This window comes from Zalophus californianus, chromosome 1 (genome assembly GCF_009762305.2).
Source record: "Zalophus californianus isolate mZalCal1 chromosome 1, mZalCal1.pri.v2, whole genome shotgun sequence".
Classification (NCBI taxonomy): domain Eukaryota; kingdom Metazoa; phylum Chordata; class Mammalia; order Carnivora; family Otariidae; genus Zalophus; species Zalophus californianus.
The window spans coordinates 16,801,603-16,826,085 of NC_045595.1; the positions used below are offsets into that span (position 1 = coordinate 16,801,603).

The 24,483-nt window shown below is 45.8% G+C and overlaps 2 protein-coding genes across 14 annotated transcripts in view; one reads left to right on the forward strand and one right to left on the reverse strand.

Moving 5' to 3' along the window:
• Positions 1 to 8,977, reverse strand: part of KIF9 (kinesin family member 9) — a 47,628-nt gene extending 38,651 nt beyond the window's left edge. For 2 of the 12 annotated variants that reach the window (XM_027583197.2, XM_027583195.2), the window contains exons 1-5: positions 8,466 to 8,973; positions 7,699 to 7,939; positions 3,915 to 4,012; positions 2,309 to 2,474; positions 134 to 240 (exon numbers count right to left, since the gene is read on the reverse strand). In XM_027583197.2, coding sequence (XP_027438998.1) covers positions 134 to 240; positions 2,309 to 2,474; positions 3,915 to 4,012; positions 7,699 to 7,735 — 408 coding nt within the window. In that variant the 5' untranslated portion in view covers positions 7,736 to 7,939; positions 8,466 to 8,973. Of the gene's footprint in view, positions 1 to 133; positions 241 to 2,308; positions 2,475 to 3,914; positions 4,036 to 7,698; positions 7,940 to 8,465 lie in introns of all 12 variants that reach the window. The other 10 variants (XM_027583196.2, XM_027583188.2, XM_027583190.2 and 7 more) reach the window with 9 other exon arrangements.
• Positions 8,978 to 9,299: 322 nt separating this feature from the next.
• The window catches only part of KLHL18 (kelch like family member 18), a 54,373-nt gene continuing 39,189 nt past the window's right edge, over positions 9,300 to 24,483 (forward strand). For both annotated transcript variants that reach the window (XM_027583198.2, XM_027583199.2), the window contains exon 1: positions 9,300 to 9,473. In XM_027583198.2, the coding sequence (XP_027438999.1) occupies positions 9,345 to 9,473 (129 nt within the window). In that variant the 5' untranslated portion in view covers positions 9,300 to 9,344. The remainder of the gene's footprint in view (positions 9,474 to 24,483) is intronic.

Sequence of the window (24,483 nt, forward strand, 5' to 3'; positions counted from 1 at the left end):
CAGTTTCCTGAGGCCTCTGTACCCCCACCCCCTCAACGTATATCCTGTATCCGGTAGCAGGCCTGGGGTCAGCAGCAGCTGTGGTAAGGGGCGGGGAACTGTGAGGCACCCCACCTGTGGGCCCACTCTCTACCTGCTGTAGGGCACGAGGAAGGATCCCCCGGTGCTTGTAATTCTCAGTTGCCCCTGTCATGGTGTATGTCTTGCCGGCTCCTGTCTGCCCGTAACACATGATGGTACCTGCAAATATTTGGAAACACGTCTTGGTGATGTCCAGGAAAAGAGCTCCGAGGATAGCTCTCTTATCCCCCAGCATGCCTGGTGCCAGTCTGGATCCTGGTGTGGAGGTGGCCATCAGAGCAGCTGTGGACATGAGGAATTCCTGCCTTGGGGGGGGGGCGGGTGATGGGTGGGCAGGGAAACAGGGACATAAATGGTCTAAACACAGACCGCCGCTCTGAATCTGGCCCATGTAGTGCTCTATTTGATCCCTGTGCCAAGAGAGGATCTCACCCTCGGGCTTCTGAGCAGAGCAGGGAATATCAGGGAACAGAGAAACTGGGAATTTTCCTAGACAAGTGAGGAGGAAGACAGAAACACTGAACTCCAGCCCTTCTTTTTTTAAAGATTTTATTTTATTTGTCAGAGAGAGAGCAGGAACACAAGCAGGGGGGAGGGGCAGAGGGAGAAGCAGACTCCCTGCTGAGCAAGGAGCCCGATCCCAGGACCCTGGGATCATGACCTGAGCTGAAGGCAGACGCTTAACGACAGAGCCACCCAGGTGCCCTGAAGTGAAAAATTAAGACATTCAGAATCCGGCACCACTGGTTGAACAGTCCTTCTTTAGCAAAGCCATGAACTGCCAGGCTCAGGCGTAGGTTTCCCTGGAGCTGGCCAGGCAAGAGGCAAGAAGAGCTTTCAAAATCCCCAGGAAGAAATGGGCGTGGAAAGGGCATTTCCTGTTAATGGTGAGAATTCTCTGTAGACTGCAAGTTCCCACAGGATCAAACAGGGCGGCTAGTTGGTCCCATGTCACTTTGAGAAACACCGCCATGACAGGTCCTGATCTGGTCCCACCACCCTCTCCAGGAAGACTTCATTTGCACCTGTCACGTCTATGAGGTCTACCATCACCACCAGGCTCTTGAGCTCTGGTTCCCATCCGCCCTTCCTCCTGGCTTGGCCAGCCTGAGCCAGACCCATCCCAAACGCTGCTTCAGGGCAACGCTGGGCCGTGAAAATCAGTGTTTGCCTTCACCACACCAATGCTCTAGTTCCCGGGATTGGTAGATTTTACACAAGGGGCTCTAATTCAGGAAGTGAGCTGAGGTCAGAAACAGTGTCTACTAACACAAGTGTGCAGGAAGGAGTCACGGCAGCTGGCCCTTGGGGCCCATATGTGATTCCACAGCACCCAGGGCCCAAGACTCTTAACCTCCCAGGCCTTCTTAGTTCCTCGTCTTCTACCTCTTCAAGGCCACATCCCCTCAGGGTCAATGAGGACCACGCCTATGTATCACAAGCAGGATACATTACAATGTGTGGGTGTCAACACTAAACAGACTTTTATTTATTATTTTTTTTAATATGTTGGGTACTTTTTTTTAAGATTTTTATTTATTTATTTGACAGAGAGAGAGAATGAGAGATAGAAAGCACGAGAGGGAAGAGGGTCAGAGGGAGAAGCCGACTCCCTGCTGAGCAGGAAGCCCAATGTGGGACTCGATCCCGGGACTCCAGGATCATGACCTGAGCCGAAGGCTCAGATTTTCAAATCTTAAGATTTTCAAGCAATCTTAGACTGAACTAGTTTCTAAAACTTTCCCAATAAAGCTGCTTTTAATTTGTTAAGACAATCAAACTCCACTCCATTTTTTCATGCTATATGTAAACAACCCTATACTAGAATAGGAAGAGTAGACTGATTTTGCTGGTAGAATGAACGGAAGTAGCTCCTAGCAGGTAGCCAAGAGAAAAGTATTTGGACTCAGTCAAATTCATAAGGACATTATCTTCCAAGCTAATTTCTGAGATATGTGAAACAGGATAATAGTTCATCCCCAGGACCTAGAGTGACAGCCATTGAATCTTCCTATGAAGGTAGGATCCCAGAACTTTGGATCAAGTCATGCCCACAATATCACCAAGCAAATAATCGGTTTTCCACCGTAAGAATGCAGAGACAGACAAATAAGCAAACAGAAGTTAGCATGAGAGGTTATCTTTTCTTTCATTCACCATAAAATGCAACTCTTTTGAAGGGTTCTGAGGGTTCTTATGTAAAACAACTGACAATTAACTAAATTACCATTGTATCCATTGAGGGCTTGAGCAACCACGTCCTTTGCAACTGTCTCATAAACCAAGTCCTGGGAGGCATTGTGGAGAACTCCATCCAGCTTGAACGACCAGTCTGTCTGCTTGTTATTGACAACTCCTCTCTGAAGATCCTTTTTTAAGTGAATATCAATGCTCTAGGAAGAGAGAGAGTTAGTGTTTAGAAAACTGGTATGAAAAACTCACTACTAGCTGAGGCCTGACCTGGAGAAAATAGAGGAAGTGAACTTTAGGAAGAACAGGGACTCCCACCAATGGGCCAATATTCCAATGAATTCTTTGGGATGGGAGAAGGAAGCTCCTGCAGGGAGGCCACACAACTCTTCAGGTGGAAGGATCAGGAAACTGGAGCACTTACTAGTTTCAGAATTTGTTACCCTAGGTTACAGGGTGCTGTTTGTCTTGGTTCCCCCATCTATGATATGGGGTCAAGCATATTTATTATGTTTCTATTAAATAAGCTTTAGACACATTCACTAAGCACAGTAAGGCCTTGGATTAGGCCAGGGAAAACAGTGGGCTTCCTGACAGAGGCCTGGGCTTGAGCCACATCTCTTACATGCTATGGGCCATTGTGAGTAATGATGAATAGCCACAGAAAAGGCTCCTCTTGACTTCTCATCGTTCCTCACTGGTATTACAGCAAATCATGGGTGCCTACCCATTTGTAATCAGCATATTTTTAGATGCACAGATTTCCAAAAAAAAAAAAAAAGTTAGATTTTTACATCCCTCCACAGCAAAACACTATGGCAGCAGCTGGGTTAGGAACCTGTTGTGTTAGGTCAATGGTAGATTCCAATCTTCACTATGGGGACTTCTGATGTAAAGAGCCTCTTACTGGATTTTTATCCTGGCTGCCCTAATCCAGGAGCCAAGACACAGCCACATGCAGAAAAAGTAAGATCAAGAGGGGCTTGGTGCATTCATACATTAAATGATCTGCGCTTCTATGTTTGTTGAAACCATGCCCCATTTGAGCTCTTTTCTGACTGCCAAAACTTGCAAAGCTTGGGGAGTTTGCTCTTGAATTCTTCCCTTAAGGAACGTCTCAGTGCCACCCACAGTGGATTCACAGTTGTTTGCTGAGTGAAAACACAGGACTCTCTCAACCTGTCCCAAGCCTGTCATGGGCTTCAGAAAGACTGTGAGGACAGTGGTAAAGGCATGGGGATGGATAAACCTTTCCAGTTCTCTCGGGGAGTTCTTCCCACTGGTTTGGTAAGTTTAACAGTTATCAAGTTAAGACATTCTACCTGGACCCCTGGGGAGATTATGTAACAGACCTGATCACCAGAAAGTTTTATGGGTGTGGACAAACATCAGCTTTTCTGTATCAGATACAAGGCTGGAGGTTAAATGTATTAACCAAAAATATAATTAAAAATGGGAGTTTCGAGAGTTTCCTCATCGAAAGCGATTCAGGGGGAGGGGTTTGGACTTGTTGGACTCTGGAGTCCATCTGAACTTTCGTCAATTCTGTCTCGGTCCTTAAAGGCTATTTAGAAACAGGGTCACGCTGTAGCAAGGGGGGACAGAGAGCACCAGGCCGGTGAGGGCAAGCACGTTGCACTTACTTTATTGTCATCTCCATATTTGATCATTTCGTGAGCAAAGTCATCGGTGGGTTTGACACGGACAAATGCATGAACTTTTTTCCTAGTGCCCATTCTAGCTAAAAAGAAGAAAATAGTGCAGCTTTCAGTAGTTGTCATCAGATGACAATTAGTGGGGAGGTGTCATTCATGAAGGAGATCAGAACAGAGTGACACGGAGTCTGTGTTTTCCTATTCCACTGAGAGCCAGTCTTCCTTTTTACCCCTAGCATGTCAGGGCTTTACCCACAGGACACGGCTCAACAAGTACAGGGGCTGACTCATCATTTTCCACCAATGGTCCCCTAAGAGACAGATATACAAGGCAAAAAGAATGCTCCCTTGAGGGGCCTAATCTTAGATATGTTTCCTAAAAATGTTCTGTAACGGAGTCCACTTGTGCTTTGCCTCATTCATTATATTTTCCTCTAAAATACTTAGGAAATGCATTTAAATTAATTTTCTTTTCTTCACCAACATACATTACTTCAGATGCAGCACCTCCTCCTCTACCTCCATTTGACACACCAGAAAAATGATTCCCTAGAAGTATATTTAATCTAGCCCATGCATCAAATATTCTTTCTTCTCTGGCAGTCCATTGAGAGAAAAAGTAGACAGTCCTCTACTTCCTCTTCCTCTCTCAAACCTAACTATATTTTCTTTCAGGTAGACATACTTAAATTTGTATTTCTTTAATATACTATCATGAATAACTACCATGTGTAACAAAATGTTAAAATAAATGCTTGGGGTAGCTTCATGGAATAGGATGTAAGCTTACAGATGTAAGGATTAGGAAGGGAGATTTGGGTAAGTGGCCTTCCTACTATGTAGAGCTGTCCTATAATGTTAAAAACTCAAGCAAATTCAAGATGCCACCTAGCAGGGATGCTACCAAAGGGACTGTTGCATTGAGGGGAGAGTTAATTAATCTCTTAGATCCTGTCTAACTGAAGTATTTTATAAAAATTTTTAAAAATCAAGGGCACCTGGGTGGCTCAGTTGGTTAAGGGTCCAACTCTTGGTTTTGGCTCAGGTCATGATCTCAGGGTTGTGAGATCCAGCCCTGTGTCGGGCTCCATCCTCAGCAAGGAGTTTGCTTGGAATTCTTTTCCTCTCCCTCTGCTCCTCCCCCCACTCGCATGCTCTCTCTCTTTCCCAAATAAATAAAATCTTTAAATTTTTTTAAAAATTGAATTACACAACCAAACGATAACTAATAAATCTCCTATTTCATTGGATATCAGTCTCATTGGCGAAACCACACGAGGTCCTCTCCTGAGAATGACTATGTAAAAATATTTAATACTAATTAGACAGAAAATTTTGGTTCCAGCACTGACATAGAGAACCAAAGAGGGCTTTTAAGCAGAAGGAATGATTGTGCTATTTTTATTGCTTTGAGGGGAACTTAAAACTTAGCTCTTCACGTGCCTCTTATATACTGATGACAAAGGATTAAATATTGAGAGAAAATGTCAAGAGCTCTAAGGAAAGCTAAGGAAAAATCAATCTCTAATCATCATCAATTACATTAAACCTAGTTAATACTAGAAAACAAGACGAAAGTCTATGAAAATATATTAAACTTCATTGTTTGAAACTATTAGGGAAATTAACATGATACAATTTTAAGTTGTTCAAAGAGGAAACGTTTCTAATTTTACATATAAGGTTTCCTAATATTGATTGAATATTTTTTCTTTCTTTCTTTTTCAAATAATGGGAACAATATCATCAAGTAGTCTATGGTCGTGTACTCCTAACACTGGGCTTTCACATTTCGATAATTTCACTTTTATGGAACTATGCATATAAAGAATGTTAAAAACTCATTTATAGAGTTCATGCTCCAAATGTACAAAACACACTTGGAATAGAGACAAGGCCCAAGGGTCTGGATGTGTGCTGCATGGTATGCTTCTCTTCTGACCTCCCTCTCAGGGTTAAACCAGTTCAATAAGAAACGAGGCATTTGCCACTAAAATTACCTGTACCTTCATGGGGCAGGAAAGAGGAGTTGAAGCCAAAGAAATCTTCTAGGTATTTTTGAAAAACAAAACAAACAAACAAACAAAAACACAAAAAAACAACCAGCAAAGGAATTTGTTCAATTTATGAGGAGTTAGGGAAACATGAGACACATAGGGAGCTGATTCAATTTCATATTCAAATTGGCAAATAGCAACAGCATGGTGGTTAAGGAAAAAATAGCTTGCTTGAGCAATTGTGAAGAACTCTAACAAATAAACTGATACGATGCTTATTATCTTTTAAAAACTAATTGTTAAGACCTTTACTGTAAAGAAAAAGTCATGCATGACAGGGATTTCTTCTCTGAATTACAGTTAATTATTTCACTTTTTTTTTTTAAAGACTTTCATTTATTTATTTGAGAGAGAGCACTGAGGGAAGAGCGAGAGGGAGAAGCAGACTCCCCACCCAGCAGAGAGCCTGACGTGGGGCTTGATCCCAGGACCCCAAGATCCTGACCTGAACCGAAGGCAGACGCCCAGCCGAGTCACCCAGGTGCCCCTAATTATTTCACTTTTTTTAAAAAAGCACATTAAATAAAGAATATTAACCTTTTACATGTATTATCTAAGAGAGGTTCATTGAATGTTACCTGATAAAAAAGATTACAGATTTTGAAAATATTAATGTCTCTCTACATTTCTAAATACAACTTGCAATGATTTCCTATTACAATTATATTAACTGTCATCAATGGCATTAAGTATTGCTACAGAAGCAAAATAAATAGATGGGCCCTGCCCTTTGTTTACAATTTCAATGATGTCAACAAATGAAACTCTAACCTGTTACAAGGCCTTCAGATGTCAAATCAAATAAGCAAACATGTCACTTTCATATTTGCCTACTGCAGACCTGTGTCCACTTGCTACATTCCTCAAGTAATTATTTCATGGAAGTCTTTTCCCAGCCACCAGGGGACAATTCAGACCTTTTAATTTTTAGAAAATGGATCTGAAAGGTGATCGGGGTAATGGCTTATCCAATTTCGGTCCTAAAAGTTTTGTCTGCAAAATTGAGCTCAAGAGATACAAAGCCACAAATGGCTCTAACATGGATCCCAAATTGAGGAAACTGAAGAGAAAAATCTCAACTTCAAGTTCACTTTGATCTAGGCTATTGGGAAGTTGAGAGTGGAGGAAGGTGTGTTTTGACACAAGCAAACTTACCCTCAATCTCTAAAGCTCTGGGAACCATTGCTCACACCAGTCTGAGGGCTCAGCCTCCTGCCCTGGGTGCCCTCTGAATGGAACCAGCCCAGGTGGCAGGTGCTCAGACCTCCCTCCTGGAAGCCCCCACCCACCCAGCACAAGAACAGCATAGGAAAGCCAAAGCATGCCCTCCCCTCAGACTGGGGCCTGCAACTTGCCAACATGCACATGCGCATGCAGTCCCCCTATCTTCCCAAGGTCCGCCCCATACTCACATCCACCGCTCCAAGTATGCCAGGAGCTATACCCACCTAAGGCAAGCCTTCTCTATTTTTTTTTTAATTTAAGATTTTATTTTTTAAAGTAATCTCTACACCCAACATGGGGCTTAAACTCCCAACCCCAAGATCAAGAGTCGCATGCTCAAAGGACTGAGCCAGCCAGGCCTCCCTCTCCCCCTGCACCCCGCCCCCCCCCCCCCCCCGCAAGCCTTCTCTCTTTAACTCCTCTTGTAAGGCGCTATTCAGCAGGCACTCAACACCCAGATATTTAGAGACCCCATGCCATCTTGCACTTACTGAAATAACGCTTGTTACCATTCTTACGCCGCATCATTTGAGTGGGTTTCCGCTCCCAAATTAAATTACAAGTTGCTTGAGGGACAGAACTGTGCTTTATCTCTTTTGAATCCCCCCTCAGTGTCCAGAACAGTGCCCAGCACAGAGCAGGAACTCAAGAAATGGTGGTTGGTAGTGATGGTCATGGCTGGAAGTCAGAGGACAGCTGAATCTCCACATGTGGGTCCATCTTCCGTCACTACTGAGAGAGTCCCAAGGGGCATATGTCACTCCCCTCCCACACCACCTCCAATCCCTGAGCCCACAGCCCTTCCAGGAGGACACCTAGTTTCCAGGCACCATTTGCAAGAAGCCATATTCAGCCCCTCATCATGCCCTCTTTCTTAGTAGTGTTTTTTCCCCGTCACTACCGTGTGGGGAATTCTCCTCTCTCATGGGCACCGCCCTTAGTTCTGGTGTAAATAAGTGAACCTCTGAGTGGTCACCAGGAGACCTCTCTGAAAGGCACGTGATTTCCTTATTTATTTTAAGGGTGGAAATGAAAAGAACTGCTGAAGCACCCCTGAAGGCTAGATAAAAGGAGAGGGAGCGTCTGCTGGGACGAGTCCCTAGCTTCCAGCGCTCCTGCCCAGACCAGGCGCTCTCATACGGAACTCTCATAGTTATCAAGAGCGGCGGCAGCATCTGAACCCCAAAACAGGGTCCAAACGCACCAGGCCTCGATTCCAGGCAGAACTGGCTTTCTCCCTTTTCCTCACCCAACATACCGGACCCCTGCGTGGATTGTGGGAGGCAGTTGGCCTTGGGACCATTCCTGTCCCTCTGTGGAGCGTTTTCCTCATCTGTAAAGCGAGCGGGTCGACCTGGCGATCCTGAAGCCCCCTCCAGTTCGAAAACTGTCCAGACCTCTGGGCCCCCACTTCGCGCCCTCTCAACCTAGGCAGCGACGCAGAGCCCTCGTGCGGCCAGGGAACGTTTGATTCAGAGACCCTAAGTCGCAGCCAGCCGGAAAGGGCCCCCAACGATGCCGCGCCCTCTCCTCCGCTCGGGTTTCACAGATCAGAGAGCTAAGCCGGGGGACTCCCGGGTGGAGCGGTGTTCGGATCCCAGTCGCTGCCCGCACCTCTCGAGCCTTGCTTCTCCCCACCCTGGCGGCGCGTGGCCCCTGTTCTCCGCCCCGGAGGCACTGGCCCTCCCGCCGCCCTCCCGCTGCCTGTGCAGTGACTGCAGGCCCGCACTCGCCGCTGCAGAACTGTGTACACAGCCGCCATGGCAACGGGCCGTTTCCGCAGATCCCGGAAGTATCGGGGTAGTGGCGGAAATGAAGTCCGCGGCCTGGGTCGAGATACGATTAAGGCCAGGGCCGAATCGGGAAGACGGGAGATGGGACCGGTTAATCTAGAAAGACTGCGGCAGCTGCAGGCGCGAAAGCACGGTCTGGACAGCGAGGGAACGAAAGCTAGGCTCGCACCCGGAAACGGGGCAGCGGGGCTTCCGGCGCAGAGCCTCCTGAGACTACGGCAGCCGCGCAGGCCCGCGTGCTTCCAGCCCCGCGCTCCGGGCGGCGGACGGCGCGGGCCCTAGCCACGCCCCGTTTAATATCGAGCCGGCCGGCCAGGCCTGCGCAGTCGCGGCGGCCGGGGAAGATGGTGGAGGACGGCGCGGAGGAGCTGGAGGACCTGGTGCACTTCTCCGTGTCCGAGTTGCCTAGTCGCGGCTACGGCGTCATGGAGGAGATCCGGCGGCAAGGCAAACTGTGCGACGTGACGCTGAAGGTACCGAGGGCTGGGCAGCGTGGAACTGAGGGATAAGGAGCCGAGTGGGGAGGAAAGAGGGGCGGGGGTAGGGGAAGAGAGGTCTAGCGGACAGAGCGGTGGGGCAAGGGGGTTGGAGGGAGATCGAGTAGGGGACAGAGAGTTGCGGAGTGGGAGAGAGGAATTGGGGCTGAGTGGGGAGACGGACAGGGACAGCTTCTCAGCCCTTAGAAGGACAGGCTGAGAGGAGCGCGGCTGAGGCCCTCGGGGTGGGAGACATTGGGGTGCCCGCCTCCCTTTTCTGTCACACAGACGGGAGAAAATGGACTTGCAACCCCTCTGGAGAGGAGGGGGCGGTGGCCGCCTCTACATTCTGATGGGCACCAGTGAAGCACCCTCTCTTGTCACCGTAGACATTTCTTTGTGCCCCTCGAAGTTAGCTGTGCCGTTGTAAGGCGCAGGCTTCTCCTTCGGAGTCATTGCTTGCCCTTGATTGTTAGATTACTCCTTGTTTCTTAAGAGCTTTTAAAATCGGATCTGGACATCTTTTGAGGTGGGCATTTACTCTGCCCCCCACTGGAAGGTGCACCACCACCACTACCTCCACAAAGGTCTCGGAGGATGGATTGGGTCTGCGTCGGGGGGTGGGGGGGAGGGATTCCTTAACCACCTGTTCCCTACTGGCATCCTGGGCCCAAGAGCCAGGCTTCCTCCCGTGCTTTGCATCTGGAGAGGCATGCTGTGCTGCTCCTTGGCCTCACTCCTGAGTCCTCTGGAGCCCTCCACGTGGGAAGGTGCTGCTGTGAACTGTGTTCCCTGTTGGGCTTTGGCTGGAAGGCTCTCAGCATCTGTGGAGGACCACATGAAATATATATACACATGCAGCGATCTTTTCACCCTGCTTGTTTTCTACAGAATTAAGGAAACTTTTCTTTTTCCCGTATTTGAGTCAGACCTCTGGAGACAGGAGAGTAGAATGCTTAAGAGTGTGGAGATGGAAGGATTTGGATTAAAATCCTAGTGATAACCTTGGGCAAGTTTCTTAATCTCTCTAAGCTTCAGGTTTCCAAATTTAAAAACCGGGATGATTTCTAATTCTCAGTATTAGTGTGAGGATTCAGTGAGAAAATTTGTAGTATTCTTTGCATGATGCCTGCCTTAAGTTTTTCATTCTCCAAAGGAAGTTGGTTTTCTAGGAGAGGAGTGAAGTGGTGTGAGAGGGAAAAGGATCTTTAGCGGGGAACCAAGGGGTTTGAGAAAAATGAGCTGGACTAAAGGAGGCAGAGGAAGTAAATATAAATGAGAGATTTTTGTCCATGGTGATAACGTGGTAGAAGATGTCGCGGCTCCTAAAGGTTTGTAAGCAGAAGAATGATCTGGCTGTGGCAGTAACACTTGGAGTGAGTAGAGACTGGTGAAAAGCAGTAATAGGGGAGAATTTGGGGGTTAAGATTTAGGCTGTAAGGGTGAGCCAGCGAAAGCTTGTGAGACAGGGAAGCAAAAAGGGTATGTTAGAGGGGGATGGTTACAGACATTTGCTACATAGAGTGAAGCAGTGTGTTTTGCCTCTGCATTTAATGCAAATACGGAATATAACAACCCTTTAGCATAGGAATGCTTGTGTGATTTTTTTTCCCCATTACACTGCTTTTTGTTCATTCAAAGGGACAAGAAAATTATCAGAGGTAGTTGCAGCTGAGAGTGTCTGTCTAAATTGCTGTGTTTTAAGCATCTGGGACATAAGGACTAGTATAAAGGGACAGGTGGAGCTGGGCAGGACCTAGAGAGCGTTTGCTTCATTGGTTTTCTAACTCTTCTGTACAGCCGGAGGAGTAGCTCACGGCAGTGTGATGGTGGGGGCCAGGGAGAGGCCAAACAAACCAGGCTCTCCTTCATTTCACCCCCTTTCACTAGAGCTGCTCTTGTGAAATCTGTTTTGGTCTCTCTCTCTCTCTCTCTTTCTCTCAGGATAGAGTCTTTCCTGAAACTTCTGATGTTTCCGGACTGTCTTCCAAATAAATAGGTACTGAAAGGTCAGTTGGAAGCTTTTTGGTGTGGGATGGATTTATTGACTAGTGGGCTAGGGCAGTGCTTCTCAGTCTTTACCAAGTATTAGAATCACCTGGTGGCCTGTTCGCACATTGGTTGTTGGACCTCACTCCAGAATTTTTTATTCAGTACGTCTGGCATGGGCCTGAGAATTTACATTTCTGACAAATTCCCCAGTAATGCTACTCCAGATGATAAACCTCCAGTCTTTTGCTGGGGTAGTACTAGTACTGCCTGACTTCAGCCTCCCTTATGCTCACACCTTCAGAGGAAACCTGAGTCTCCAACAGTTGAGGTTTGGAAGGGACTCCGAAGTGGCTTGTCATGTGCAGCACTCAGTGTTCTGCATCAAAGTCAGTCACTACTCATCTTCCAAAGTTTGGTGATATTTTTGATCTGCTCTCTTTGTTTCTGCTTCTTTTTCCTTGGGAGCTTTGCTGTTCCTTAATTGTCAGTCTGAGAGGTGGTATAGCATAGACTCAAGCCAGACTGCCTGGGTTGGAATCCTGGCTCTGCCACTTACTAGCTGTGGAAACTTGGGCAAGTTCCTTAAACGCTGGGGACTCAGTTCCTTCACCTGTAAAATGGGCATCATCGCCTCCCTAATAAGAGTGTTAGGGATTCCATTAGTTAATACACTTAAAACAGTCATGTAGTAAATGCTCAGTCGCAGCAGGTATTTATGAGTAATGACAATTTTATGAATAATAACGATGGGGTTTCTAGAGAGAGAAGAAATAAATGGGTATGTTCAACCTGCCATTTTGAATTTGTTTTAGCTTCTGATGAATTCTGGATGATTTTATCTAAACATAATGTTCATTGTCTTAAAAGAGTTTGCAGACCACTGCTCTGCTTCAGTAAACTGCATTTTACAGATGAGAACCCAAGCCCAGAGGAAGGGACTCGTTCAAAGTCACAGATGGAGTTCGGTGGAGCTAGGACTAGAGACCGGAATCCTGGTCTCTGTTCTCCTGCTCAAATGTTCTTTCATGCTCTCCTGTGGCCTCTTCTAGCACTGGGAGTGACGGAACTGATTCCATCTGCTACCATGTGAATTAATCTATCTCCGGTCAGTTGTACTCAACAACTGATCCGTCTTTTCTGTCTTCCCAAGCTTTAGGGAGTGTGTGAAAGTTAGCATTAGCAGGTATGACGCATTCTCAAAATTCACTGCCAACTCTCAAACCTTACTTAATTTTGTTTTTGGAAATATTTGAAATTTAAATTCCTTGGGCACCTGTTGGATAATTAAGAAGAGGCAGAACAGAAAGGGTAATAATACTGGATTTTAAAAATCACATTCTATGTCTATGTTGACTTGAACCTTTTTTTAAAAACTGAAAATGAACCCTCTCCCCAGAAAAATGCACATACTTAACATACATGCAAAATTTTGTGTTCAGTCTTAAGAGCAATTCCTAAGGCCTGTCTCTGGCTCATGGGTTAATGAATCCAGCTGAGTATTGTTTTCCTATCAGAAAAAGCCCATGGTCCGTCTACATGACAAATCATTTTATCTTAAAAGTTAGGAGGATAGCAGTGCAAGACTTCTTGGCAACCTATAGCATCCGGCTTGGTCTGGGCAGAGAGGTTTGCATCCTTTGTGGTTCTCATCCCCTCTTCCCATCAGCCGGTTTCCTTTCCTTTCCTCTGGGCTACCAGTTGCCCAGTGCTCAGGCCGCATCTATCAGATTCACGGGGTCCAGCAAGTTAGGCAGGCTCCCCAGATTCAATAAGTGTTCACCACAGTTTGTTATTTATAAGATCTAGACCCACCACTTTGACATTTTTCTATTCTCCCCTCACCTCACATTCTCCTTTTTCTTTATTTGTGAGAGAAGAATGGGGTCACCAAACCTGCGTATTATTCACTGACCCATAAGCTTAGCAGAGGAGCTTCCTACTCTCTCTCTCTCTCTCTCTGTTTTGCAACTACTAATGAACTTCATTGATTTGCTGGCATCGGTCTTCTAGCATTTTCCCAAGGCCCCTGCTAAGATTTTGAACCCAGATCTGAGAATTTATCCTCCAGAAGGAAATGTCTTTTCCATGTGTAAAAGGCACAGTGTTAGAATATTTCCTTTTGACCCACTAAATCCAGGTACACAGTTCGCATTGAAACTGGCTTTAAGAGCCACACATTTGAGTCTAGAATCTTGCCTCATTTGCTCTCACACTGGTTTGGTGATGAAAGAGTATGTGGAAAAGGATATCAGGAAGTGAAGTAAGGACTTGTTGGTGCATGCCCTTTTTATGTTCTGTGTGGTGTAGTGAGTTACACAGGTATAATTAGAGAGCTGGGAGACTCCTGTGAAAAGGAGCCACAGAGGTCCTCTATCAAAGCCATTCATTTTAAAAGATTAAAAAACCCTGAGGCTTAGAGATATTAAGGGATTGCCCAAGGCACAAAGCTGTATTATCTGGGATCCAGCATAGCTGTTTGTTGGTGGAAGGAATGCTTTTGCATCCTCTGTCCGATTACTCACCTGCCCTGCTGATTTTATGAAGCAGAGCAGGGAACACAAGCCATCTGCAGTGTCATTTTCGAGCATGGAGGACAGCGATGTGTATGTCCAGGTGCAACACCATTGCTCTATTTCAGGAGAGAAGAGAGATGCAGACTTAATTGGCTAGTCTTTTGCACAATTGAATTCTGGACTCTCTTGATTTTGAAATGGCACCGCATTGGAAAACTTGTGCTTCTGAGTAGTGTTCATTCCCTGGTGTTTTCTACTGACTCTTCCCAGGCATTTGTGTTCATTTGCAGCCTTGCGTCTTTTTGTGAACAGTTAGAACCGAGAAGAAGAATGTGCTCCTTGACAGGAGCACTTAGGATATGAATTCATATTCATCGAAAAGTCAGTTTTGCTCTTTCTCAAGTTATGTTGTGGGTCATGCTGTTACATTTGGACACCAATCAGAAGATGAGAGAGCTTGCTGCTGCCTGATGTGTGGGTAGGGAAAGGGAGTTGGAGGCATCCTGGAAAATCAGTTACCACCCAAGCAGCATTCATGGGGTTCACCCTGAGGTTTCTGCGTGAATTTAAGAAGCCTGTATTCAGGGATGTTTCTCACGGCAGGCGGTTCCTTTATTGTTTTGTACATGAGACTCCATTGTTTGCCCCTTGGCCACACCTGGTTCAACTTAGAGGCTGGTTGATGGAAAATGAGATCACATTTTTCTAAAGGTATGTTCCTAGCCCCTTCTACATTGCAAGCCTGGCATCTCCTGTCCTACTTTTGATTTGTTGAGTGTTGGCATTCCTGTTGGCCTCTTTGGTATAGAGCCAGCCAGTTTCCCCACAGTTTAGGAAGGCCTCTTCCACATGAACAGCTGACCACATCAGCACTCGTTTCCAGCTGGGGAGAAGAGAATGTACCAAGATGTGTGAACCAGGAGTTGGCAAGCATTTTCTGTAAAGAGCCAGGTAGTAAATATTTTAGGATTTGTGGGTCATACAGTTTCAGGTGCAACTGCTCAGCTCTGATGTTGTGGCACCAAAGCAGCCATGCATAACACATACATGAATGGGTATGGCTTTGTCCCATTAAAACTTGATCTACAAAAACAGGTGTAGGCCAAACCCGTTGGCTCTGGCTGGCAGACCCCTGTTGTATAGTGATATGGCCTCTGTCAAGTTTAAGGCTTTTGAAGTAGGTTACACTTGCTTTATGGCCCCAGCATACGCTTCTGTCATTCCAGCACAATATCTAGCAGTTGGAAGCATCTCTTGTTAAAGAGTACAGATGAACCAGAAGTGAAGAACTTTTTCCAGCTCACTGCAGGTGATCATGGGACTATCCTGGTTGGTGACTATGAATAACTGACATAGGAGAAGTTACTGCTAAATTTTGCATCTCATCTTTAAAAGTCTTGTAGCTCTGCTGGAGCTTGAAGCAGACTGTTTCCAAAGCATTAACTAAAGACACCATGCTCCCTTTCTGTCTCAGTTGAAGCTGAGGATGCTTAGCTGCTTGCAGAATGGCAGGCCAGAGGAGACCGTGTTGGCTCCTGTGTTCCAGTGGACCTGACCGGCTGTGTTCAGGGCCGTGAAGGTAAGGGCCAGAGTTGGGGCTTCTGGCAGGCAAAGTAGAGAGTTCACATATGGACCAGTATGTCTGGGCAGTGTGCTGCATATCTGATCAGAACACAAAAATGCTTTTCAAAAAATGAGCTCAAGAATAGGTATTTGTATATATTCATAGCAGAATTACTCACAATAGCCAAAAGGTAGAAGTAACCCAAGCTGTACCGACTACCGACAGTTGACTGGATAAACAAAATGTACTCCCATTTTGTTGAAATGCATACAGTGGAATATTATGCAGCCTTAAAAATGAAATTTGAGGTGCCTCGCTGGCTCAGTGAGTAGAGGGGCACCGGCCTTGATCTCAGGATCATGAGTTCAAACCACATGTTGGGTGTGGAGCCCACTTGATTGAAAAAAAAAAAGAAAGAAATTCTGACACCTGCTACAACATGGACGAACCTTAAAGACTTTATGCTGAGTGAAATAAGCCAGTCATAAAGGGACAGACACTCTATGATTCCACTCAAAAGAAGTAACCAGAGTACACAAAGAAAGTAGAATGGTGGTTGCTCAGGGACTGGGAGGAGGAGGGAATGGAGAGTTAGTGTTTAATGGGGACAGAGTTTTGGTTTGTGAAGATGAAAAAGTTCTGGAGACAGATGGTGGGGATGGTTGCACAACAGTGTGAATGTACTTGATGCCACTGAACTATATGCTGGAAAATGGTTAAAATGGTAAATTTTATGTTATGTATGTGTTACCACAATTTTTTAAAAAGCTAATCTCAAGATGGGCAAGTGAGATTTCTTATAGTGCTGTCATTGCAGAGACCCTAAAAACAGAAGCTGGCTCTGTGTCCAAACCCACTGATGAGAAACATGGGATGCTAAGGAGTAATCGTTCCTGTTCTTTCGCTTTTGTAGTGTGCTGCCTCAGCTCTTGAGAGCCAGATTTTATCAGCTCAGCCCTGTAGCCACACTTCAACGGTCACTTAAAAGGAATCGATTTCTAAGAGATACATATTTAAGTGATGCACACATGCACACATGTCGTAAGCTTATTTTTCCTGTGCTGATTTGTAAAGTCTTAAGTGTCCCATAACCTTGACAGAGCTATCCTGAGGACCAGCAAAACACTGCTGACATGTCTTCCAAGTAAAGGTTTGTTGGCATACTCTATAAATTACAAATGGCTTTCAAATCTATGTTTGTTTTGCTTATTTTGCTCCTAAATACTAGACCTGCATTTCATTTGTCCTGTTGATCCTCATGCTAATTTATGTCTCGAATGAAGGCTCTTTCCCTCCTAAGCCATGGCTGCTTTTGTTCAATTTGTGTATGGATGGCACACCATCCATGTAGTCAGGATTGAAACTCTGGAATCGGCTTTGGCTCATCCTGTGTCTTTTCTGTGTGTTTGTGGCATTAATCACAATGACAATGACACAATTATTTAGAGTATCATAACTCCATGAGAGCAGGGGCTGTGACTGAATTGACATGTCTATATAACAGGCCCTTAGTAAACCAGTGTTCCAATTCAGATCCTCTTCATCTTTTCCCTAACCCAGGATTTCTTTTTTTTTTTTAATTTTTTTTTTAAGATTTTATTTATTTATTTGACAGGGAGAGACAGTGAGAGCAGGAACACAAGCAGGGGGAGTGGGAGAGGGAGAAGCAGGCTTCCCACGGAGCAGGGAGCCCGATGTGGGACTCGATCCCAGGACCCTGGGATCATGACCTGAGCCGAAGGCAGACGCTTAACGACTGAGCCACCCAGGCGCCCCCTAACCCAGGATTTCTTAAGTAGCGTATTGAGAGAATTCTTACAGACACTTTAGGGGATGGTCCTCGTGCAGCTACCGGACTGTTTTTCCCCAGGCTCTGGTCCGATCCTGTAGTTCTCCGGCTCTGAATGGCTTCCCATTTCATTCTCATTCCCCAGGGTACTCAGCAGATAGGTCAGCACCTTCCATGTGCCAAGCACTGTTCCACATGCTGGGCACATGGCTGTGAGCAGGGTAGGCAACGCCTCTGAGCGTGAGCTTCCATTGTGGTGGGGGATAGAGTGGCAGACAATAAACAAATACGGATAAAATGTCCAGTGATGATTAGTGCCATGAAGAAAAATAAAGCAGGATAAGGAGACTGAGAGTGTTATTTTTGTTAGAGGGAGCAGCACCAGCCTCTCTCAGTAGAGATCTGAATGAAATGAGGGAACGACCCATGAGCATATCTGAGGGAAAGTGTTGTAGGTGGAGGTAATAGTGAGCACAGAACCCTGAGGCAGGAGCATACTTGGTGTTTTGGGAAGCATCAGGCAGCTGGTGTGATAGGAGCCAAGTGACCTGGGAGAAAAGTGGAAGGATGTGAGGTTGGAGAGGTAGACCACTAGGCCCAGCACAGTTCCTCACGTGGCTCAGTGAATACTTGTTGAATTTAATAAGTGAATGAACGAATGAAGCTAGACAGTCATTACTCATTTATTTGTTTATGAGTGAAAAATCAGAGCAGGGTGCTTGAGGCATAACATAAGAAAGGTAGGGTGCATTTTCTGGTGTTCGTGAAGAGAACACAGAGTTTCACCTGGACTCTTCACAGGAGACATGGTGCTAATGGCCAGAGCTAGAGAGACCAGTTCTGGCTTGTTCTTGAAGTCACTTCTATTTGTACCACAGAGAAAATCAGAGGTGAGAGACTTGCCAGGGGAGCAGGAAATAGACCAGGGCTGCTCAACTCTTGGTGGTTTAAAAGGTGCTCCTACTCATGTTCGGGATAGCTTGTCATGTTTCCCCTGCCCATAGGCTGCCCCTTTAAGTGGTCAGGACGTCTGGGGAGAGCCGCGGGGTGGTAGGTGGCTGGAGTGCCAGAGCAGCAGGTGGGGGCTGGTTTTCTGAAGGATTAAAGGAAAGGCTGCTGATTTAACCGCATCTCTGATTATTCTAAGCTGCTCACAGAAATCCGTCACTGCGTCACTGCATCTGTGAGACGTAAGAGAGAAGCTTAAGCATGTCCTGTTGGTGCTGACCGCCACTCCTGGTTGACTTTTCTAGGACCGCGGGCCGTGTTCTTGATATTCAGGATCTTCCAGACCGAGCCCCCTCTCCGTTCTTCCCTAGTTCCCGCAGGCTCCTCCTGCTGGCTGTGCCTTCATGACCTGTCGTCTCCAACTTCTGAGCCGTGGCTCTAGCATTGCTCTGACTTGGAGCATCGCTCACCTGTGCCAGCGATCTTTTCTTTTCTTTTTTTTTTTTTTTAAGATTTCTTTATTTGACAGAGAGACAGCGAGAGAGGGAACACAAGCAGGGGGAGTGGGAGAGGGAGAAGCAGGCTTCCTGCCGAGCAGAGAGCCCGATGCGGGGCTCGATCCCAGGACCCTGGGATCATGACCTGAGCCGAACGCAGACGCTTAACGACTGAGCCACCCAGGCGCCCCTGTGCCAGCAATCTTACCTGTGTTCCAAGGCTCCTTTCACATCTACTTTTTTTCTCAGGGGGAAAGAAGTGGCCAGACACTCCTTCCTCTGTTCTCCTGAGGCACTTTGCATTGTGTCTGTTCAGCATTGTCTTGTGGTCACACACCACATGCCTGTCTGTTTCTGGGAAGCACAGACCCGAGCCATCTTTCTTTGGCCCTGCCCTCTTATGGGGGGGCTGGTGTGAAATCCTATCTCCTGGGAATCTTCTCATATCCTTTCAGGTGCACTCAATCTTTCCCTCTTCCTTTGGACCTTAACCCCTCGTTACTTAGTATTGTCCTTGCATCCGTGTCGCCTGAGAGCCTGTTTGGAATGCAGACTCTCTGGCCTCACATCAGACCTACCGAACCAGAATCTGGTGACTCTTCCACCCTGTGCACACAAAGATTTGAGAAGCATTGCTTTCACACTTTGCCCCTACTCCCCTTACTGTACTGAACACAGTGTAGATGTGCCTGCGTGATCACTTTTCCTGTCCAGATGTCGAGCTCCTGTGGCCTGTGAGGCATCCATTATCCAGCACAGTTCTTGGCATGTTTCAGGTGCTCAAAAGTGTTGGCTGTATAACCCGAAAGGGCCCCTGGTATTATGTTTGAGATGCTTCTTCAGTCAGCCTGTTAATGAAGTGCATAACTGCATGGAGCTTTGCTAGGTGCATGAGGCACCCTGCTGTGGAGTGGGCATCGGCCCCTGTCTTTGGCATTTAAAGATCAATCGATGAGGGAGAGGGATGCCCGTAATTAATTATGAGATGGGCAGGGTTTGACACGTTCTGTAACTGCACAGCTATTACCGGAGGCCTAAGGGAACACCAAAGGAATGGCAGTTATTTCCAGTTCACAGGATTTGTGATGGTTTTGTGCAGAGGATGGTGTCTGATTGGTGCCTTGGAGGATGAATAGGACTTTGACAAATAGACACTGTGGGAGGAGGCATTCCAGGCTGGGGAGAGCCAGTTCAAGGGCTCAGGCATGAAAGTGCACACACAGGATGTTTCTTGAACAAGTAAGAGATTGAGGTGGAAGGTGTGATTGGGGAGGTGGGTGAGTGTAGACTGAACTTGAATTCTTTTTTTTTTTTAAGATTTTATTTATTTATTTGACAGAGAGAGACACAGAGAGAGAGGGAACACAAGCAGGAGGAGTGGGGGAGGGAGAAGCAGGCTTCTGCTGAACAGGGAGCCCAGTGCGGGGCTCGATCCCAGGACCCTGGGGCCATGACCTGAGCTGAAGGCAGACGCTTAACGACTGAGCCCCTCAGGCGCCCCTGAACTTGAATTCTTGTAGTGTGGAGTCTGGACTGGTAAGGAACATCTGTAAATCACATGCTGCTAGGACAGTTAGCTGTTCAGTGGTTTCTATGGACTCTGCCCTCCTGTCTCCCTCCCTTTTCACATTCTACCTTGCTGGACATGGGTGGGAGGCAGGGGAAGGGCTTGGGAGGGGTGGGACAGGCCTGAATGTTTTACCTGGCTCGTCACTCGCTCTGTATGAGACCATGGCCCACTTCTTTTTTTAGTCCTAGCTGGTCAGCCACTTCCTCCCTCACCCCCTTCCGGAGTCACTTACTCAGTGGGGCCCCCTAAAGCAGAGAGATCTAAAGCTCCATCAATAGAGGGTTCCACACAGTGTGCTTTAAAATGCCATCAAAACTCCAGACTGAACCCACTGTGTTTTATTATACTTGCTGTCTGCTTCTCGACCCCATGGGTCTGTGAGACTAATCATTTCTGCTTTTGGTGGGGGACTGAACTAGCTTCCCTTTGCCCATATTGTGGGCTGTGGGCAGGCCATCCAGCATTCGGATGAAAGGACGCTCCTCTTTCCTTATATGCCACCTTGATGGAAATGCACCTGAACAAGGCAACCATATTGTGGCTTGTTTATTTCTTCTGCTGTGGGGAATGCACTGTCAGCCCAGACGCCAAGTCCTCCTCAAGTCGTCCCTAAACCTTACCATCTTTTTCTTGAGCCCCCTACTTCAGCTAACTGAATTTCCAGATAAGATTAGATAGTAACCCTCTTGATGCTTCAGTGTCTTCCGCCCACCAGCTCTGTCAGTCCTGAGCCAGAAGATAAAGGTTAAAAAGAAGAGATGAAACATCAGAAGTTTTGTTACGCGTTTGTATCTCAGATGAAAGACTAAGAGCTATCTCTTAGATGAAATGGGCTCTAGGATTCATTAAGTACCCTTGGCAATGAGGCACTGTGTTAAGTGCTAGGGCGTAGGCTTTCCTTTCTGTGGGGAAAACATACATCCTGGAGGGGGAGACATTCATTAGGAACAATAAAATATATGCTACAGTGTATGCTGGAGGCTTATACCAGGTGCTACAGGACGGAGAGCAGACTGCCTGGGAGTCTGGGAAGCCCCTCAGAAGATGGAGCGTTTGAGCTGGATTTTCCTGGATGAGGATCCAAGTAGAGGAAATAAGGTGATTTAGGGGAATTACCAACAACCAAGAAAAAAGGCATGATGGGGGATAAAACTGGTTGGGGTAGATGGAAGCTGGTTTAGGATTTGGATCTGACTTGTAAGCAGTGGGGAGCCCAACAAAATGGGGACTAACATGACAATTATATTTTGGATTGATTCATTCAGAAATTTGAGTCATTCAACAAATACTGCATGTTCTTTGCTAGACTATTCCAGGAAACATACAAAGATTGCTCCCTTGGTGGGACGCATGTTTTAGTAAGATAGGTAAGTTAGTTACGTCAGGCCACCACCATTTGCACTTGTCAAGGTTACCCGTGACCTCCACATTCAGAATGATCTCCACAGTATAGAACTATGCCATAACCACGAAGATTTCCCTTGTGCTACCCCATTATAGTCACACCCATCCCCCTTCCACCCTCCATCCCTCGTCTCTGGCAGCCATCAATTTGTTCTCCATCTCTCAAGAATGCTATATAAATGGAATCATAAAGTATGTGACCTTTCGAGATTGGCTTTCTCTACTCAGCAGAATGCCTTTGAGAGCCATCCAAGTTGTTAAATGTATTGATAGTTTTTTCCTTAATATATCCAAGTAGTATGCCAGGGTATGGATTTTGTTTAACCATTTACTCATTGAAAGACATTTAGGTTCCTTCCAGTCTGGGGCTACAAATAAGACTGCTATGAACATTCATTTATTGGATTTTGCATGCAGATAGGTTTTCATTTCTCTGCCCAAGATCACAGTTGCCCAAGAGCACAATTGCTGGGTCATCCAGTAATTTGATTTTTAGTTGTTTTTGTTTTTGTTTTTAAGATTTTATTTATTTATTTGAGAGAGAGAGAGCACGAGTGGGAGGGACCGAGGGAGAGGGAGAGAGAGAATCTCAGGCAGACTCCACCCTGAGCACAGAGCCCGACATGGGTCTGGAGCCCATGACCATGAGATCGTGACCTGAGCTGAAACCAAGAGTCGGAGACTTAACCAGCTGCATCACCCAGGCACCTCTGATTTTTAGTTTTAGCAAACATTGCCAAACTGGTTTTCACAGTGGCTGTACCATTTTACATTCCTACCAGCATGTATGAATACAGTGATTATGGTTAAGTTTATGGATCAAGTTGACTAGGCAATGGTGCCCAGTTGCTTGGTCAAACACCAGTCTAGATGTTGCTTGTGAAGGTATTTTTTAGATGTGGTTAACGTTTAAATTAGTATACTTTGAATAAAGTAGATTACCTTCCATAATGTGGTAGGCCTCGTATAATTGTTGAAGGCCTTACCCGCAAAAATTGAGGTTTCCTGAAGAAGAAACACTTCTTCGAGATTCTAACATAGACACCCTGTCTGATTTTCCCACCTGGGGGGCCTGCCCTGCAGATTTCAGGCTCTAGAATACAACATCAAATCTTATCTGAATCTCCATCCTGTCAGCCCACCCTATAGATTTCAGACTTGCCAGCCCCCATAATTGTGTGAGCCTATTCCTTAAAATCAATCTCCCTTCCACTCCCTCCTTCCCTCCTTCTTTCTCTCACTCCCTCTCCATATGTGCACACACACACACATACGCACACCCACACCCACACACCCACACGACTTCTGTTTCTCTGGAGAACCCTGACTAACATAATGTTCTGCATCCTCACCAGCAATTGCTATCACCACTGCTTTTTTATTGTAGCCATTTTGTTAAATGTATAGTGATATCTAATTGTGATTTTAGACTTTTTTTTTTTAAGATTTTATTTATTTATTTGACAGAGAGAGAGAGAGCGAGAGCAGGAACATAAGCAGGGGGAATGGGAGAGGGAGAAGCAGGCTTCCCGCGGAGCAGGGAGCCCGATGTGGGGCTCGATCCCAGGACTCCGGGATCATGACCCGAGCCGAAGGCAGACGCTTAACGACTGAGCCACCCAGGTGCCCTCTAATTATGATTTTAAGTTGGATTTCCCTCTTGGGTAGTGTTGTTGAACATCCCGTGTGTGTTATTTGCCATCTGTATATCCTTTTTGATGAAATGTCTTTTCATGTCTTTTGCCCATTTTCTCATTGGATTGTTTTTGTTTGTTTACTATTGAGTTTTCAGAGTTCTTTGTATATTATAGATAGGAGTCCTTTGTTAGATGGACTCATATTTGGCAAATATGTCAAAAATATAGTACTAAATAGTATCAAGTCCTATTATTAAATAGTATTATTTGCAAGTAATAGTGCAAATTTACAAGTATAATTTGCAAATAATACTTCCGTTTTTATTCCATCACACATCTCTCAGAGTGTGTACTGGGAGGATTTCTACACTAGCCTGGTCTACCATGGTGATGAATCTGGGAATCTGCTGCTTGCTTATTCGGTTCTGGGGAAGCCTGTTCCTACCATACAGAAAACATACTCTTTGCTGATCCCCTGTCCTTAGATTCCTGAAGAGAAAGGACAAGATCCAGGATCTGAGGTCTTGAGATCCTGCTGAGTGTCTTTTTAATTTAAAATACCTTTTCATTTCTTTTGTATCATTTAATCTTGAAAAAAGGATTTTCTTTTGAAATAAAGGTTTTCTTTTTTTTTTTAAGATTTTTATTTATTGAGAGAGAGGGAGAGAGAGAATGATAGAGAGAGAGCATGAGAGGGAGGAGCGTCAGAGGGAGAAGCAGACTCCCTGCTGAGCAGGGAGCCGGATGCGGGACTCGATCCCGGGACTCCAGGATCATGACCTGAGCCGAAGGCAGTCGCTTAACCAACTGAACCACCCAGGTGCCCCTGAAATAAAGATTTTCTTAAGGTCAGTATAATTCTCCCCATTTCACAGCAGACAAAGTTGAAGCCCAAGGAAACCAGGCCAGTATTTAATTTGAAAATAAAATTTAATTATTTATATTGCAAGTTTGCAAATATTTCTCCCAGTCTGTGAATTGTCTTTTAATTTCCTTAACAGGGTCTTTCACCAAGCAAAAGTTTTAAATTGTGATTTAGTCTAATTAATCAAATCTTTTCTTTATGGATTGTAGTTTTGGTCTCGTATCTGAG